A 19,168-nucleotide genomic window follows, 5' to 3' on the forward strand; every position below is an offset into this window, starting at 1 on the left:
CGTAATAGTTTTGCTCATAGTCATTCTCTTCTTTCCATTATAAACAGTCTTTATGGACACTCCAACTATTTTTGAAATCTCCTTTGGTGTGACGAGTGCATTCAGCAAATCACACACTCTTTGACGTTTGCTTTCCTGATTACTCATATGGGCAAAAGTTTCTGAAAAGGTATGGATAATAGTGTTAGGTATGATTATGACATCAATACAGTATATGTTTGGTTTCAAAACAATTGACGTAGTGCCTGCTGAGAAAAAACAACTAAATGTTCATTGTAAATTTTGCTTCCCCACCCTGTATGTATATAGTTTTTTTTTTTTTTTTTTTATTAAGAATCACCCCAAGCCGAACCCTAACCCTTTGAACCATACCAAGTATTGTTCCATTCTCCAAACCCATATGCACTTTTTTCACAAAGTTCATAAACCTTATTTCTCCAGTGATATAAGAAAATAAAATAATGTGACCAGAAAATCAGTTATTACAAGGAAAAGCTTTTATTTAGACACTGCAGTTCATGTTTTATTTCTTCAGTCTTTGTACATTCAGTGTGACAAAAAAAAAGCTTATGATCATCACGGTGACGGGTGACTGAGTAAAAGACTCATATTTTACACATAATCCCATAAAACATGAAAAAACAGAACAGTAAATCCAGGATAAAGCGTCACAGCTGTATTTTATGAGCTGTTTCTATTTTAGGTTGGGTTTTGTCGTCTGTCTACATGTCTCATAAAACACACAAAAACATATAAAGAACCTGAGTCAAACCCACAGAAAATGAACATAAAGGGATAAAATGTTCAGTGAGTTAAACAGTGGTTTGAGTCAGTCTGAGTGACTGTACAGTTGGAGTTCATCTAACCTTCAGTCTGACCCCTGGACACTAAACAACACCATGACTAAATAGACAGCTCCACTTAGAATAGTCTCACTTCCCTCTGTCTTTTTCCACCTCCTGTCTCTCACAACAGTTCCACTTTCCATCTGTGACTCCAATCACACGGCTTTAAGACGCAAGACACGCCAATCACATACTGTTGACACACCTTAGATGGAAAAAAACATCATCTGTTGAAACAGAATTTATTTAAATATGCACAAGTTTAAGAGTGAATCCTTAAGAAAATAAATATGACTAGAGGATCAACTTTACAAATGAATCTAACCCTCAAAACCCTAAAAACATCAGCTGGTTTCCAAGGACATCTGATCTCAAATGTTTAATTATTATGGATGCACTATTCCAGTGGTTTCCAGCCTTTTTTGGCTCGTGACCCCATTTTAACGTCACAAATTTCTGGCAACCCCAGACATTCAAAACAGAGACTTTTTTTTGCTAAAATTAATTTGTTTTTGATCATGTAATAGTTTGCTAAACTATGTTGCAAATAAACGTTGATTTTAGATGACATTTAGTCTATATAATGTATATTATTATGGTCGGAGGCAGAAAAGCCAGGTGTAGATTACCGCACAAAGTGAGAATTTTATTTTCCTTGGTCAGGATATGTACAGTCAGTCCAGCTGTGATTTACAAGGCTGACAGTTAATACTGAACAAACAATAAGTCAGACTATTAATTACAAAAGAGCTGCAGCACCGAAAACTGACCACAATGAACATTTGACAGATAAGCAGTACCACAGTGCTTCAGTTTCAGCTTCAGATTTGTCATGTAAATGAATGAATGAAAGCATGAATGAATGTTTTATTTTTGGTTTGTAGAGTAATCACCGCACACAGTACAATAACCACAATAAACACACACACAAAAAAAAAAGGAACAGTCTAGAAGTAAAAGCTTATTTTTTGCCTATCCTTTTCATCTGACACACCTGTCTTTTGTGTATTGTGATAATCTCAACCCACCGTATGTTTTTTATTAGTAAGTTTTCTTTTTTTTTTTTTTTACATTTTTATCAATTACTAGAAATTTCAGGCGACCCCACATGGGGTCCCGACAAATACGAAAATACAGCACTAATCCGATCAATACATGTAAATAATTGGCGTAATTTGTAGTTTTTTGTCTTTTCATGGTCATCAGATATGACCCATTTGGACATTCAGAGCACTTTGGGCACTTTGTGTTGTTTTAAATGTGCCATATAAATAAACATGACCTTGACCATCCTCTCTATTGAGTTTTGAGGCCGAAGAACATTCCGATTGAAGTGCAAAAGGATATTTCCACCTTGTTGTACCATGTATTATTTTTCATCCTAGTGAAATAGAATGGTGGTCTTGTTCCACAATGTCACAGCAACCTCAAAGGAAAACAACAGCTGTAAAAAGTAACCCAAAATGCACTTTTTCTAAAAACTAAATAACTATTAATGTAATTCAGTTACTTTTGAGAGAAGTAAATATAACGTAAACCAGTTACTCATTTCCACTAACAGTTTGTCATATGTCACAGTTCATGGCGTCAAACACAAAAACCACGTCATTGGTCCATTCAAGCTCCGGAGTCAGACTTTGGCGACGTCCACTGAATACTGACTCCGCCCCCCTGTCAGGACGCTGTGTTTGGAGCCGTCGCTGTCGTCCACCGTGCGTTCGTTGGACTGAGTCGTCTGTCCGTCCATGCCGTCGACCAGAGCTCTCCTGTAGACGGTGGCCAGACTCTGCCTGACCCTCCCCTTCACATCCAGACCCATACAGAAGTACAGCAGTGGGTTCACGCAGCTGTTAAAATAGGCCACGCCCCTCGCCACAGGCTGCCAGATCTTTACCACTGAGTTTTTACTGTCCACCATTTTCACCAGCAGGAGGCAGTGGTACGGAGCCCAGCACAGGAAGAAAGCGATGACTAATGATGCCAAAATACGCAGGGGGCGGGACTTCCCTGACAGGCGGGTACGTCTGATCCCAATGCCCGCCATAATGTAACAGACGAGGATAACCATGAAGGGCAACAGGAAGCCACACAGGAAGCGGATGGAGTAGAGGGCCAGTTTGGTGCTGTTGTCCCCCTCCTTTGACTCCTTCACCTCCAGAGAACATTTACTCAGGTTGTTCTTTCCAGGGTAAACTTCCCGGTAAATGAAGTAAGGCGTGCTGAAAACGACGGCCAAAATCCAGACGCAGACCGCCACCACTCTGGCGACACACAGGGTGCGTCTTCGCTTGGTGAAAACTGGGTTCCATACGCACAGCGCCCGGTCCAGACTGATGACCGCCAACAGGAACACGGAGCAGAACATGTTGCCGTATTTGAAGAAGCCGTTGAACTTGCAGAGGAAAATGCCGAACGGCCAGTGGTCAAAAAAGATCTTCTTTATGAGGGAGAAGACTCGTGTGAAGCAGAAGATGAGGTCTGCGATGGCGAGGTTCACCAGCCATACATAGGTGACCTTTGGCTGAAGAAGGAAAGGAGACGATAGAAACGAGAAGCATTAAATCAGAACGTTTAGCAGTTGACTAAAGACCCAAACAGCCACCAGCGAACAGAACCATCTACTGATCTGAACTGTTTAATACCTACTGATCCACTAATTCGATCAATACATGGAAATAATTGGTAGAAAATGCAGTTGATCATCTTTTCATGGTCATCAGATATGACCATGTTCAGAGGCTCTGTAGTTACCATGGAAACTCTGTCATCTTCCACAACAGTAAAACTCATGGAGTTGGATCAATGACAGTAGATGGAGACACTAGTTAACGATGGATTTACTGAAAAAGTCACTTTTTCTTCAGTTCTATTTTGATGTAATAACCTTTGAATTTACTCTGAGTTTTTATGAACATCTACATGATCAGTGAATTAAAAATAGGAAAATACATGATTTACACTGAAAAATGCAAAACACAGAGGATAATGACAATAAATCACTTAAAAAATGGTTAAATATAAAGAAAAAATCATTTGGGAACTGCCACAAATGTAGCCCTGGGTCTTTATTAGTTAAATATTCTGACAAACAAATGCTTCACATACAGGAGCATTTTGGTTCTACACGAGACTTCTCGAGTGTTATTTACCATCGTTATTGCTACTTATTCATGTCATCTTTGGTTATTGTGGGGTCATTTGGGTTAGATACTTCAATAAACCTCTGGAGGGTTTTTGCATCACCTGCTCAATTTATCATATTTAGATCATTGTTTTTCTTAAACAAACCAGCAGGTGGCACTGTGGTCAAATTACACATGGCCTTAACATAGTAGAAGAAGCAGGGCTTCTAAAATGGGTGCAATGTCTTTTCTTGGATGAAACTGGAGTAATTGAACCCAACATGTTTTCACACTTTATTGATGCAGAAAACAGCTGATCGGTCATGTGACTTCCATGATAACAACGGCAGAATTTATTTAACACATACAAAAAAAAGTAAAGAGGAAAAGCATCTGCTGTCACATCCTCCAGTGAATATGGAGCTATTAGTTAAAAAAAAAAAAACAAAACCTGAAACTGGAAAGAGCGGTGAAATTAATTGAGTTAATGGAGATAAAATGAAAAAGATGGTTTTCAAAAAACATAAAAGAAAAGAAAAATAGTGAACAATGCAACATGAACTAAACCACAGTATACTTTGAGTTCAGCTTTATTTTCATTTCCTCCAGTGTTTTGGTAAATCATTCACCCTTTATTTTGAGGAATTGACTCATTTTTGTCCATTTTGTATTTTGTTTTACTTTCCTCATCATTTTAAAATGAAGCTGAAAAACTGAAAGGACTTATGCACCCATACAACTAAACTGAAATACTAAACTAAAATAAAAACTAATGAAAATGTCAATATTATAAGTCTTATTAGAAAGTATTTCTCATAATTATGACCCAGTTTGGTTCATTTTATATTAATGTCATCATGGAAATAAACTGCAGATCATTATTCACCTTCAGTTTGAAGCCGGCCATCCAGATCACTATGGCATTCCCTGGGATCCCAAATATGACGGTGATGGTGTAGAGGACGATGCTGACGTTGTCCATGATGGCGTCGATGTCCACAGACGTCACCTCGTCATTTTTGGATGATTTGAGGACAATTAGGGAGGTGTTGGCAGACATGGTGAAACTGGAAACCACAGACTAGAGCACAAAGGAAATGCAGATTTTATTTTTAACACAAAGAACGACAGTAGAGGACTCATTTCCTCATTATAACCTCCTAATTATGATTGCGCAACAATATTTTTTCACACTTATTAATGTATATTTCTTTAATGATCATATTATCTAATACAGTTGTACAAATTCTAATTGAGTCTTAATAGAGTGTTTTAATATGAATATTTGGTGTATACATGTATTCAGAGCTATATTTGCTCTGAAATGCTATATATACTGTTTATACTATATACACTTTTTATTATACTTGAATGGAGCAAATGTAACACACAATAACTGCCCCCCTGGTATTAATTAAGTATTTTGATTCTGATTCTGAGCAGCTGAGTGTGATGGATGGTTTAATGTGAGTGGAAATATATCTGATGTTTCAACAGTGTCAATAAACCATGTGTTTTGGTGTAATATGAGTTAAATTTAAAGACATGAGCTGTTCATTCAAGACACAGGTGTCAAACATGTGGCCTGGGGGCCAAATCCAGCCCGCCAAAGGGTCCAGTCTGGCCCCTGGGATGAATTTGTGAAATGCAAAAATTACACTAAGATATTAACAGTCCTTTTAGTTCAGGTTCCACATTCAGACCAATTCAATCTCCAGTGGGCAGGACCAGTAATTATACTATCGAAATAACATATAAATAATGACAACTCCAAATTTTTCACTTTGTCAATGTAAATATTTTCATGTATTTACACTAACACAAAGTATCAAAATTTGAATAACCTGAACACATATGAACAACTTGAAATGTCTTAAGAGAAGTAAGTACAATTTTAACAATATTCTGCCTGTTATTAAATGTTTTATGTATATATAGATCCACTGTGATCTGTAAGTTATAATGTACATGTGGAAATGACAAACTGAGGCAGAATATTTTTAAAATTACACTTATTTTTTTTAGTTTGTTCATGTTATTCACATCTTTTGCAAGGATAGTTTGTAGATGTAAACCTTTTCATAATGTAAATTTACTTTTTTCATTCATTAACAGAAAAGTTTGGAGTTGACATTATTTATATATTATTATGTTATTATTTTACTGGTTCGGCCCACTTCAGATCATATTTACCTGAATGTGGCCCCTGAACTAAAATGAGTTTGACACCCCTGATTTAAGAGAATAAATTACACAAATTATCCAGTCATTCTTTTACTGATTGAACTGAATTATCTCCTCCTTTTTCCACACAAACATATATAGCCAAAACATAACTATTATTACCACTGCTATAATTATATCCACTAGTGTTTTGGGTCCTATAATGCAGGGGTGTCAAACCCATTTCTTCCAGGGGCTTCCTTCAGCCCAATTGGATCTGAAGTGGACCGGACCAGTAAAGTAACAGCATCATAACCTATAAATAATGACAACGTTTTCTCTTTGTTTTGGTGCAATAAAAACCATTAAATTATGAAAATATTCACATTTACAAAAGTGTCCTTTAACAAAAAACATATGAATAACCTGAAAAACTGACATTTGTAGAAAAATAAGTGCAGTTTAAACAATATTATGCCTCAACTTATCATTCATACAAGTGCAAAATACAAAATGATACACAAACATGTGATAACAGACAGAATAGTAGTAAAAATTTCGAGTTTGGAACTAAAATAAGAACAATTTTTCATTCAATTTCTTATTTGCCTATGCAGGTCATTGTTCTTGTCGGTAGTTCTTCAAGGTTCAGCTGGACTAGTTTTGCTTCAAAAGAACAAAACTAGTCCAGTTGAACCTAGAAACTAGAAAAATGGAGTTGTCACAAATTATAGCTCATTATGTTATTTTACTTTAGATCATATTAGTCTGTATGTAGAACCTGAACTAAAATGAGTTTGATATCCTTGATTGTTAATATCTTCCGTGTAATTTTTGCCCTTCGCAAATTCATCCCGCGGGCCAGATTAGACCTTTTGCCAGGCCGGTTTTGGTCCCCGGGCCGCATGTTTGAAACCCCTGCTATAATGAATTCCCCTGTGTGGCTACAGCTCTAGAGTTCAGGAGAAAGCTGCAGAGTTGGTGTTTTGTTCATGGTTGTATTGTGTCCGACCTCAGATGCCCGACAGATGCCCTCCTCTAAACTTTGTTGGGGAAACAACACCCAACATTGCAAAATGTCTAATGCAACACCAGTGACTAAGGAGGACGTCTGACCTCTGGATGTCCACAGACATGTCATGATACACCTACACAATGACATGTTTCAAAATCACTGACATTCACTACTAAAGAGAAAATACCACACATCGAAAATACCACACATCCTGTTTTACCATCACTTACATGTACAGAACACAGGTTACATAGACTGGATATTTTCAAGTACATTGCAAAAAATGATCTCTAACAAAGTGAAAAAGCCTTATTTTTAGAACATTTATCTTATTTTTCATCTACATAGAAAAAAATTACACAAGAAAAATATTCTTATTTTAAAAAACTTATCTAACTTTTTCTTAATAAGATTTTCCAGAGAATGTCAAGCCGGATTTTACTAGTAACAAGGTTTGGTAATATTTTGCAAATTATCCCAACAAAAGATCCAGATTATTTCCTTATTTTAAGACTAAAACCACTTGGACAACTTCTCAATTTAAGAATCTGAAGAAATGACAGCAACTAACTTTTTTTTAACCATTTATTGTTATTTACAGGCTTAAAACATGACAAAATGATAACGCACGATTCCCAGTTGAAGCTGTCATTTTCAGCTCAATCAAGAGAATCAAATGCTTATTTTAAGATTTTTTTTCTACTTGTTACTCTTATTTTAAGGCAGGGCTCTCAAACTCATTTTCTTTCTTTTCACATTCAGTCCGATTTGATCTCCAGTGGGCCGGACCAGTAAAATAGTAACATAATAACCTATAAATAATGACAACTCCAAATTTTTGTCTTTAATTTAGTGCAAAAAACCCCATTAAATTATGAAAATACTTACTTTTATAAAATATTCAAACAAAAAAGATATGAAATACCTGAAAAAAACAGAAATTTCTTAAGAAAAATAAGTGCAATTTTAACGATATTTTGCCTCAACTTATCATTTCTACATGTGCATTATGGATCAGATCTACAAACACTCAGAAACACTTAGTAACAGGCAGAAAATAGTCTAAATTGTTCTTAATTTTCTATAGACATTTCAGGTTGTTGATATTTGTTCAGGTTATTCACATTTTATTGTTACAGGATAGTTTGTAAATGTAAATATTTTCATGATCTAATGTTATTTTTTGCACAAAACCAAAGACAAAAATTTGAAGTTGTCATTATTTATAGACATAATGTAATATTTTTTTCACATCAAACCAAGAAAATATAGTCATTAATTTTTGTCAGTTATTATGTTATTATTTTACTGTTGATCATATTGGTCTGTATGTGGAACCTGAACTAAAATGAGTTCAACAGCCTTAACTGTGGAATTTTTGCACTTTGCAAATTCATCCCAGACCGGATTGGAACCTTTGGTGTGCTGCATTTGGCCCCCGGGCCGCATGTTTGAGACCCCTGTTTAAAGACTTGCCAGCTCAGTGAGAAACTAAAATTCTTCATTTAAAGTAATTCTGTCTGAAATGAGTGTGATTTTATTCCTTGTACTAAACACCGTTTTCTAAATTCCTAAGATTTTTGGCTAGTTTTAAGGCACATTACGTTTTTTTGTTGATAGACTTTTTTTTGCTTGTTATAAGAATTCTAGCCAAGAATTTATTTTCTTACCCAACTGGCAGATTTTTTTGCTCAATAGAAGCCAATTTGACCAGATTTAGGAATATTAGGCTGAATCCTAGCAGAGTATTTTTTGCAGTGTACATTTAAAGACAGAATCCTTTGAACCCTTAAAGACCTAACTGTTTTTATAGAGACTTCCAAAGTAATTTATATCCAACCATCTAACTATTCCTATGTGATTTATCACCTTTTATCATAATATTATCCTCTGCATTTTGCGTTTTTCATTGAAACTCAGGTATTTGGCTTTATTGAATTTGCTGATCAAATAGATGTTCATTAAAGCTCAGAGTACATTCAAAGGTTATATTAAAAGCAGAAAACTGAAGAAAAAGTGATATTTTCAACAAAAAATAGGCATCTACAAATAGTAAACTGTATTTTACCTGAATTATTTACATGTATTGATAGGATTAGTGGCTCAGAAGTTGTTAAAAATGTTACATCAGTAGAAATTTTTAGTCATGGACTGTTTAGGTCTTTGAAGGTTAACATGTTGGATGTCTTTGTGTTGCACTTTTGGTTTGAAGATAAAGATAACACCCAAAGATTAAAAAAAAAAAAACATTCATCAGTTTAAGTTTTTTTGTTTTTTGGGGGTTTTTTTACACCCAAGAAAAATTATTTACCACACCAAAGTAATAACATTAATGAGTAAATCAGAAAAGTTACAGTGAATTTAGTGATATCCCCACAGCTGCAGTCACAAAAGAAAGTCCTGAGTCTTTGTCCAAGTCCAAGTCTGAGACCGAGACGAGACCAGTCTGGGGTACGATAAGATTAGATATCTCAGTGCAAAAATAAACACTGTAGGTGCACAGAAAGAACAGAGCAGAATAGGACACTTTTCATTCAGTTCTCCTTAACCCATAAAGGCCCAGTGTTACTTTGGGGGCAATTCCAAAATAGTTTTTCTCTATATTTAACTTTTCTTAAGTAATTTAGCACTATTTACTCGAATATTATACTCTGTTTTGCATTTTTAATTGGAAATCAAGTGATTTCCTGTTTGTAATTTACTGATCATGTAGATGTTCATTGAAGCTCAAATTAAAGTTGAGGGATATTATATCAGAAACATAGAAAACTGAAGAAAATGTAAAATATATCATTAACTGAACATAATTTCCATGGGTTTTACTGGTGAATCAATGTTATAAAAGATGGTGGTGTTTCCATGGTAACTACAGAGCCTCTGAATGTCCAAATGGGTCATATCTGATGACCATGAAAAGATGACAAACTGCATTTTACACCAATTATTTACATGCATTGATAGGATTAGTAGATCAGTGTGTATTAAACAGTTTATATCAGTTGATGGTTTTGGTTTTGGTGGATGTTTGGGTCTTTATGGGTTAAAGGCACTCAGTGTTGTATCCATAGTTTGGATGATGGGATCTATTGTGTTGTTAATATGCATATTTTTGTTGTCGGGCAGGTCTTCTGGTATCCTTCACATGATTGATTGGTTTTCAATTGTCAGTATTGCGCAGTAAAATATTCAATATTTCAACCTCATGACAAAATGCAGTAATTTATTAACCTCCTATTTCCTTCCTTATTTCTGACTTTCATTTTGGTTCGTTGTGGTGACAAACTGAAAACAACTTTAGAGCCAGAATTAGCTTTGAGATCCACCTGTATGTTCAAGCAGTGCAGGTTTAGAAAGTCCCGCCTTCATTTCATGCATAAAAACTTTAATGCCAAGAGACTAATCACAATATGACACAGAATAAAAATAAGGAGGAAGAAGAAGAAGGAAAAAAAAAACCTCCAGTGCCAGACAGAAAAATAAAAATAGTCAGAGGTAGAGTAGACTTTTCTGATCACAAGCCTTTGGAACCAAGATTATACTGTGAATGAACAGTTTATGAATGAACTTTTGGTTCCAGGAAGATAAAACATGTTTATTTTAGTGCATTAAGGTGCATGATGTTGACACTGCACTGAGTCACTGGATCTCAGTATGACAGTGTGTCAAGTTGTGTGAATGTGACTTCAGGTGGTCACTACATGTGTAGGTGAATAATACAAGGGGGTTAGTTTAACTTATGCTGTTTATTTTCAACATATGCTCCATCCCTCCAAAAATCATAATTGGACTTTCCGCATTGATACATTCCAAAATAAACAATCTAAATCAGGGGTGTCAAACTCATTTTAGTTCAGGGGCCATGTCCTCCCAATATGATCTGAAGTAGGCCGGACCAGTGAATTAATAACATAATGATATATAAATAATGCAAACTCCAAACATTTCAATGTGTTTTATAGTGAAAAAAGTAAAATTACATTATGGAAACGTTTACATCTGTAAACTGTCCTTTTAAAAATGTGAATAACATGAACAACCATGAAAAAACTGAAATTTATACAGAAAAATGAGTGCAATTTTAATTCTATTCTGCCTCTGCTTATCATTTATAAATGTGCATTACAACTTACACATCACAGTGGATCTGCAAATTTATAAAATATTTGAGTAACTGGCAGAATATTAGTAAAATTACACTTACTTTTCTGAACACATTTCTAGTTTTTCATATTTTTTTTGTGAAAGGCTAGTTTGTAAAATTTACACATTTTCATGTAATTTCACTTTTTTTACACTAAAACAGAGGAAAATTTTGGAATTGTCATTATTTGTAGGTTTTTATGGTAGTATTTTATTGATCTGACCCACTTGAGACTAAAGTAGGGCTTTAAGTATGGGCCCTAAAGTAAAATGATTGACTGTTAATATCTTGAGTGTAATTTTTGCATTTCACAAATTGATCTCACGGGCTGGACTGGACCCTTTGGTGGGCTGGATTTGGCCCCCGGTCCGCATGTTTGACACCTGTGCTCTAAATGCTATTTCAGGGTATGAAACTATAACTTGTTACCTACATCTTGCAGAAAACCCCATTTAATTTGGTTCTGTGGTCATGGAGAAATGTGGATCTTTGTGAAGCATGTCATGGGTTCATTTCTTCCAAGTCTGGCACTTGGATGCTCTTCTGCATCCATATGAAGGGAAATATTTTGCTCACAACTGACAGGGAAACTAACAAATGAATTCAAATTCTGTGCATAACATCATATCAGTGGTGTGTACTCATTTGAGGCTTCCATGAGTTAATAATTTAATCTCTATTTAATCATTCATTTTCACGCCTTACCAATGTTTGCAAAACTCAGAAATCTGCTTCCTTTTGATGTAATTCATTATTAATTCCGTTAGTTGAAATGAAAAGAAACAAGCAATCACTTTTTCAAATGAGATATTTTTGTGCAATATTTGCATGGCATGAACACAATGGACAAAACTTGGGGGGAAGGGACTTCTGACATGCTTTACAAAGATCCCCATCTCTCCGTGAACACAGAAACAAATCGAATGGGGTTTTCTGCAAGATGTAGAAAATAAGTTATAGTTTCAAGCCCTGAAAATGCATTTTGATTGATTCACTATTTTTAAAGTTATCATTGCAGAAAGTCCAATCATAATTTTTTTGGGGGACATACAATAAGTTAATATACTTCTGCCAGCACTGATACCAGCCTTTAAGTCCATCTGTGTAAAACTGAGGGCCATGTCTTTAAAACCATGTCAAAGCTATGTTCTTTTTCCACAAACTCTTTTGAAACTCTTTTATTTATTTATTTTATTTAAGATAAACTGACTCATAACATAAGATAGATGTGGAATTCCCCAACAATCACAGGTGTAACACACAGGATGTGGGCTGGGTTTAAGACCCTGTTAAAGTGGTTCCACACAGTATTGATATTCCAAACTCTGACCAGCAGGGGGTAGTATCGTGCCAGAACACAATTAGAACTGTAACAGAATCAACACTATGTATCCATCACATACACATAATACACATCTGTATCATGGAATCAAATTTTATTTTCATAGATACTTATTTTGACAGTCACTCAAAATAATACTGTGTCTTATCTATACATGCTGCGTCAGCTGATAGTTTACATTATAGCTCTGTTAGCTTAGCTCTGTTAGCCTAGCTCTGTTAGCTTAGCTCTGTTTTCAGACTGAAAACAGTCACAGTAAAACCACAAATTGCCTCTGTTTTCTGTTCGGTTTGTGTCGTCAGTAGCTGAACTAAAGATCTGTTTGGAATCGAATAAACAAGGTCAGAACTGTCACAGTTTAGTCTGAACCATGGATCAACAAACAGCAACTTAGCAAAGATGATAACATCCCATAATAACTTTACACCATCATAAGCCTCAGAATCAAATGCTGTCATTACATTATCAAACTCCATCATTCTTTTTATTTACAGCTGTGTCCAGTGGAGAAAACAACAACAACAGTGATTCTAGCTTTTATCACTTGGCACTTTTGTTTTTACTCTAAAAGTTGTTTCCTAATGGTTCTCACCCAATCTGGTCACTAGTGTTAGTTTTTGTCCTATGGGAGACTGGCAGAGGGACTCCCTACTCCCTCTAGTGGTCACATAAATCCCCTTGAAAATAAATTCACCTTGGAAATATGTGAACTGTAGAGATATGAACTGTATATGAGATATGTATTCATTGGCACATTTAGCAGAATGATAATTTTAGATAATTTTTAATGTTTTGAACTAGAAATACTACCTATAAATCCACTGGAAATATTTTAACTTTAGGGTACGAATGTGAATCAATGGATTTAATGGATTAAATTATAATTTTTAGAAACTGGACCTTAGTTAAATGGCATTTTTGAAGATACCTGTTCAATCTGATAAACTAATAATGAAACTTAAAGTGTTTTAAAGCTTTTAACTTAGCTGCACTCTCAAAAATACAACATGCAAACAAGAGCGCACACAGATTTTCAAAGCACATCTTCCCAACACTGATTACATTTTCATTTTCATTTTCATCCAAATTAAATTAAACGAAAATTACAGCTGAAAGTCAAATAAGAGCCTCATGAGCAACAATTATCAGATGCTGCGTTGATCATAGATTCTGTCTGCTGAACAGAGCATATATGTTACGTTGAAACCAGCCTTACCGGTGTCAGTAAACGCAGCAGAGGGATCAGAGTCTGGCTCACGAGCAGAGGAGGTGTTTCTCCACTGTCCTCAAAGGGGAAATGAATGAGTGCAGCAACAGTAAAGCTTCCTTTAACCTCAGGCAAGAAGGAAAAAAACACCCTGCTGTGGTCCGAGCAGGTCACGGTACAGAGCAGATTGCATCACACACACAACCCCAATCTGATAAACACAAAAAAGAGAGTCTGAAATTCTCTTCTTCGTTGGTTTGTTCCTCTTTTTAGCTCTTTACTTTGTAGAAAAAGTCCTCTAGCTTCGGTTCTTTTTGTGAATTGAACCTGGAAGCTTCATATACTCTCACTTCCATATTCTTTATAAACTTGTTTTGGTTAAATCAGCAGTTTTTCATGTACCACCACAAAAGTTATTTGGGTTATCAGGTAAAAACCTCCATCCTAAAAAGGTCCAAATGAAGATGATGTCACTGCAGGTGATTGACCTCCCCGATGAATTCCCAGCAGGCTTTTGGAGAGGAGAGAATCTGGATATAAAATGGGTTTGAAGGATGAAGTTGTTGACTAGAAGGAGCATGAGTAGCAGCAGCAGGTGATGCTACAACAGTCACGTTAAATTTAAGTAAAATGTAAGGTTGACAAATCAGGCTGGATTTTAGGATTGTGTGAATAAATCAATACAGAAGATGTGTACAATAAGATAAGATAAGATAAGATAAGATAAGATAAGATAAGATAAGATAAGATAAGATAAGATAAGATACAATACGATATAAGATAAGATAAGATAAGATAAGATAAGATAAGATAAGATAAGATAAGATAAGATAAGATATGATACGATAAGAAAAGATACAATAAGATACAATGAGATAAGACTTTATTTAGCCCAACATCAGGAAATAACAGCAGCAAAATACAACAAGCAAGTACAGAGAAAAGACAGGTAGAAAAACAACAGAGTGAAAAATCAAATATACATCTGTGAATATGTTTAATATAAACTGAGTGGGACTTGTAGATCTATGGATTCAGGTCCAGTCGAGTCCAGACTAGTTATAGAGAAGCAGAATTTAGCCATTATGCTGCAAATGACTGGAACAAACAGCCCATAGAGCAGTGTTTTTCAACCTTGGGGTCGGGACCCCACATGGGGTCGCGTGGAATTCAAATGGGGTTGCCTGAAATTTGTAGTAGATGATAAAAAAAAAAAACAACAAAACTTACTAATAAAAAATATCTGGTGAGTTAAGAGAGACAATCACAATCCATAAAAAACATGACAAACTGTGAGACTGAAACTGCAGCACTGTGGTTCTGTTTATCTGTCAAATGTTCATTGCGGTCGGTTTCAGATGCTGCAGCTCTTCCATAATTCATAGTTTGAGTTCTTGTTTGTTCAGCATTAATTGTCAGCCTTATAAATCCAAGCTGGACTGACTGTACATATCCTGACCAAGGAAAATCAAATTCTCACTTTGTGCAGTAATCTACACCTGGCTTTTCTGCCTCCGTTTTTAATAATATACATTCTATCGACTTAATGTCTAAAATCAACGTTTATTTGCAACATAGTATAGCAAACTATTACATGATCAAAAACAAATGTATTTTAGCAAAAAGAAAAAGTCTCTGTTTTGAATGTCTGGGGTCACCAGAAATTTGTGATGTTAAAATGGGGTCACGAGTCAAAAAAGGTTGGGAACCACTGCCATAGAGAGTGGATTTCCCACAAATATAGACATTACATCCAGCTTAAACATTTCTTTTTGTGTACTTACAAAGAACTTATCACACTGAGTCTTAAATCTTTCTGCTATTTTGATTATTTTTAATGTTTTTTTTTTTTTTAATTCTATTTTGTTCTGTTCTGATTTTATGCATCCTGTACTCTCTTCTAATTACATTTCGCAATATGTGGATCTCCTCTTGTCTAGTAAAGCAAATTACTTCTCTTAATGTGGAAATAAACTTCCTTAAGTTCAGTTCAAGTTTTGGTTGAAATGTTAAACATCCTGTTGATTAGAAGGAGCCTCAAACAGCAGCTGCTGCAGGATTAGATACAAACACCCAGATATAAAGATCTTTTTCCAACTCTAAAGCAGGTGAAATTACAAATATCTATGACCTAGATGATTAAATACAACTAATATATTTGCTAATACTTTATAAATGCTTTGTAATGATTAATACAGGCCCAAAATATGACTGAATATGTACCTTCATATAATTTCATATTTAACCAAATGACTGTGACACAAATGTACATTCATACACACAGTGATGAACCTACAGTTTTCCACCAAATATGTGTCCCCTCCAAGGTTATTATCGTTAACGAAAACTAACGAAATGACGAAAAATACAATTGAAAAAACATTTTCGTTAAATGAAATTAATAAAAACTATAATTAAAAGAAAAAAAAACAATAACTAACTGAAACTGTATTGCGTGCTTACAAAACTAACTAAGATGTATAAAAATTATGGATGAAATTCCCTTCGTTTTCGTCTTTGTAAGTGTCGGATTGATACGAAAGTGATTTATTTCGCTCTAGCAATTTTAGCTGCTGGCACCATATGACACTTCATGGTCCATCACTTCTTGTCACTTGTGGTTTAGTCATCTACTCTACCTGGAAACATGGAGACTAAAGTTAGGAGAAGGCAGCAGAATCCTGTACGGGATTTAGTTGAATACGACGGCGAGGAAGATAAAAAATATGAGGAAACTATAACTAAACTAAAACAAAACTAAAACTAAGCATTTAGAAAAAAATGAAAACAAATAAAAACTAGTAAACCTTCTCTAAAAACTAATTAAAACTAACTGAATTAGAGGAAAAAAAAAAGTCAAAACTAAATAAAACTAAACTATAATGAAAAATCCAGCACTATTAAAACCTTGGTCCCCTCTCTGTGTTTGGTAACCATGTGATGACTTCATCCTCTAGACTCATCGTCATGGTGACACAGCATCAACATATCGGACATCATCTTCAGCAGCAACCAACAAGACAATAACCGCAGAAGAGGAAGCTTAATCTAAGGACGTTTTCACACTTAGTCCCTATTAAAAGAACTGAACTCAGTCCTCTAAAAGAGGACAGAAAAGTGGACCAACAGAAAACCAACTCAGTTCTTCTGATGTTCATATTGTGAAGAGGACTGGGTTCTCTTTCTGGTCCATTTTAGCTCTAACAGGGCCTTAGTCCTCTTTCTGTTCACAAGAAAATAGTAAATTACATTTGTCTGGTGGCCAGAAACACAACTCCAACAGACTGATAATGTTACCTCGAACAGCTGGATGTTTAACTAACGCATTTACTACATGAACTTAAACCAGTTTTGACACATTTACACAACAAACAAATATATAAGTAAAGAATCATGTAAAGAATCAGAAATGAGTTATTAGACAAGATGGTATGATATGACAGATGTGATGTGTAATGTGAAAGGGCAAAGACTCAGATTTGCAGATAAGGGTGCAGTTCAGTTTCAGATGAACAGAAGATTTATTATCTGCCAAATGATTCTAAGAATCTGCTGCAAAAACCTCTGCAGAAAAAAGCACACACATCATTTTAGCAGCATGTTTGCTTGTGCCTGGCTGATGATCTTTTGTCTTCTGTTCATGTTAGTGAAACTGAATTTAAAACAAAACCATCCAGCAGCCGTTCTCTTGTTTCTGTAAAAACACATGCAGATTGAATTAATTCTCTGAACCTGTGACCTTTAAACTCAATCAGGAAGGATTTCAGATATAACCAACACTCACCAGCCTTATCACTGGGATCCGAACTGTCAATTAGTATTAAAATAAATGACCGTGAAACTGCAGGAAGTAGCTCTGATTCATTCGATATTTAATGAACATTTACAATATTGTGCCGTTTGATTTAAAGCTTTAGTTGGAACAAAGTTAAATCATTCAACAGCTGCTGCAAGAGTGAAAAGAAGGCATTGGTTTAATTCAAGATCAAAACAGGACGTGGACGAGGTGTAATTATATGTGTTGGTGGTTGAATGTATACGACTGCACATCAGTGTCAGCACGTTCAGACGCTCCAAGAAAAGAAAGTGAAAAAGGCCGTAGTGCTCCATGTGGATTTACTGTTCCAATCTAATATTTTAGTTTGTTCTCATTATGTGTAAAAATGTGAATATTTAGTAGCAGTTAGTAGTAGTAGAAGTAGGAAGAGGAGGAGGAGGAGGAGGAGGAGGAGCAGAAATTAGAGTAAAAACAGTGTTGCATTTATATTTTGTTCAGTGTCAGTAGTTAAAAACATGCATGATACATGTATATAACATGTTAAAAACACATGTTATATATTTTATATTTTTGAATATGATACTTTTGTGATGACCAACTGATCTGTTTTTCTTATAAAAGAATGTTTTCCAAAAAAGCACCACTGCACGTTGAGGTTTTAGACGAGTACAAAGTAAAAGCTTTAAATAAACCAGAACAGAGATGTTGTCTGTGTCACCACGTCCTCCACTGAACTGAGAGGAAGTGCATCACCATACCACAGAAGAAACACATTTATGAGCCCACTGTGGTTCATCAAACAGACAGAGCATCACCTCACAGCTCTGACCTACTGGTGTAGAACAGGACCTGCCCATATGATAGTACGATGACGCTCCGCAGTTAAAGGCTTACCGTAAAAACACCAGAATATGAGCCGTGGTTGCAATAAAATGTGATTGTTTCCTGTTCATACACTAGATGAGGACAGACTATACAGCAACACTTCATGAGGAAGGCTGAAATAACTTTGTGTAAATAACCCCAGAGGCATTTCCTGTCCAAATATTTCAGGATAAAGTGAATGGCTCAAGAAACTTTCAACTCTCAAACTCTGAGAAAACCACAGAAATGAAAAACTTCCCACTGAGCTGATGATGGTCAAAGGGCGAGGCTTTAAAAGCATCTACACTCTATGTGTTTTAACCCATAAGGACCCAGTGGGACTATTGTGGCAGTTCCCAAATGAAGATTTCTCTCTATTTCACCTTTCCTAAGTGATTTATCACCATTTATTATGATATTATCCACTGAATTTTTGCTTTTATTCAGTGAAAATAATGTATTTTCCTATTTTTAATTGACTGATTATGTAGATGTTCATAAAAGCTCAGAGAAATTCAAAGGTTATTGTATCAAAACAGAAAAAAAAACTGAAGAAAAGGTGCCTTTTTCAGTAAAATATAGCATTAACTGAACATAAACCCAGTGTTTCCATCCACTGTCACTGATCCAACTCCATGGCTTTACTGGTGAATCAATGTTGTAGATCAGTGGTTCTCCAACTTTTTACAGT

At 35.3% G+C, this 19,168-nt stretch overlaps 1 protein-coding gene across 2 annotated transcripts; it reads right to left on the bottom strand.

The window, feature by feature from the left end:
- Positions 1-1,995: 1,995 nt before the first annotated feature.
- On the bottom strand, positions 1,996-13,993 carry LOC115428395 (fMet-Leu-Phe receptor-like). 2 transcript variants are annotated; one of them, XM_030147425.1, is made up of 3 exons: positions 13,845-13,993; positions 4,854-5,048; positions 1,996-3,366 (listed from the first exon to the last, which is right to left on the bottom strand). In XM_030147425.1, the coding sequence occupies exons 2-3, from the start codon at positions 5,025-5,027 to the stop codon at positions 2,476-2,478; spliced, it is 1,065 nt and encodes a 354-aa protein (XP_030003285.1). In that variant the 5' UTR covers positions 5,028-5,048; positions 13,845-13,993; the 3' UTR covers positions 1,996-2,475. The 2 variants fall into 2 exon arrangements, with proteins under 2 accessions (XP_030003285.1, XP_030003286.1); XM_030147426.1 differs by having other exon boundaries at positions 4,854-5,034; positions 13,845-13,972.
- Positions 13,994-19,168: the final 5,175 nt, after the last annotated feature.

The sequence above is a fragment of the Sphaeramia orbicularis genome, chromosome 11 (assembly GCF_902148855.1).
Source record: "Sphaeramia orbicularis chromosome 11, fSphaOr1.1, whole genome shotgun sequence".
NCBI classification, from domain to species: Eukaryota; Metazoa; Chordata; class Actinopteri; order Kurtiformes; family Apogonidae; genus Sphaeramia; species Sphaeramia orbicularis.

Excerpts from the sequence above, each read along its gene's own strand:
- LOC115428395 (XM_030147425.1), bottom strand. The coding sequence starts at position 5,027 with ATGTCTGCCAACACCTCCCTAATTGTCCTCAAATCATCCAAAAATGAC. Across the intron at positions 3,367-4,853 it reads TGGCCGGCTTCAAACTGAAG|CCAAAGGTCACCTATGTATG; the intron begins GTGAATAATGAT and ends TTCCTTCTTCAG.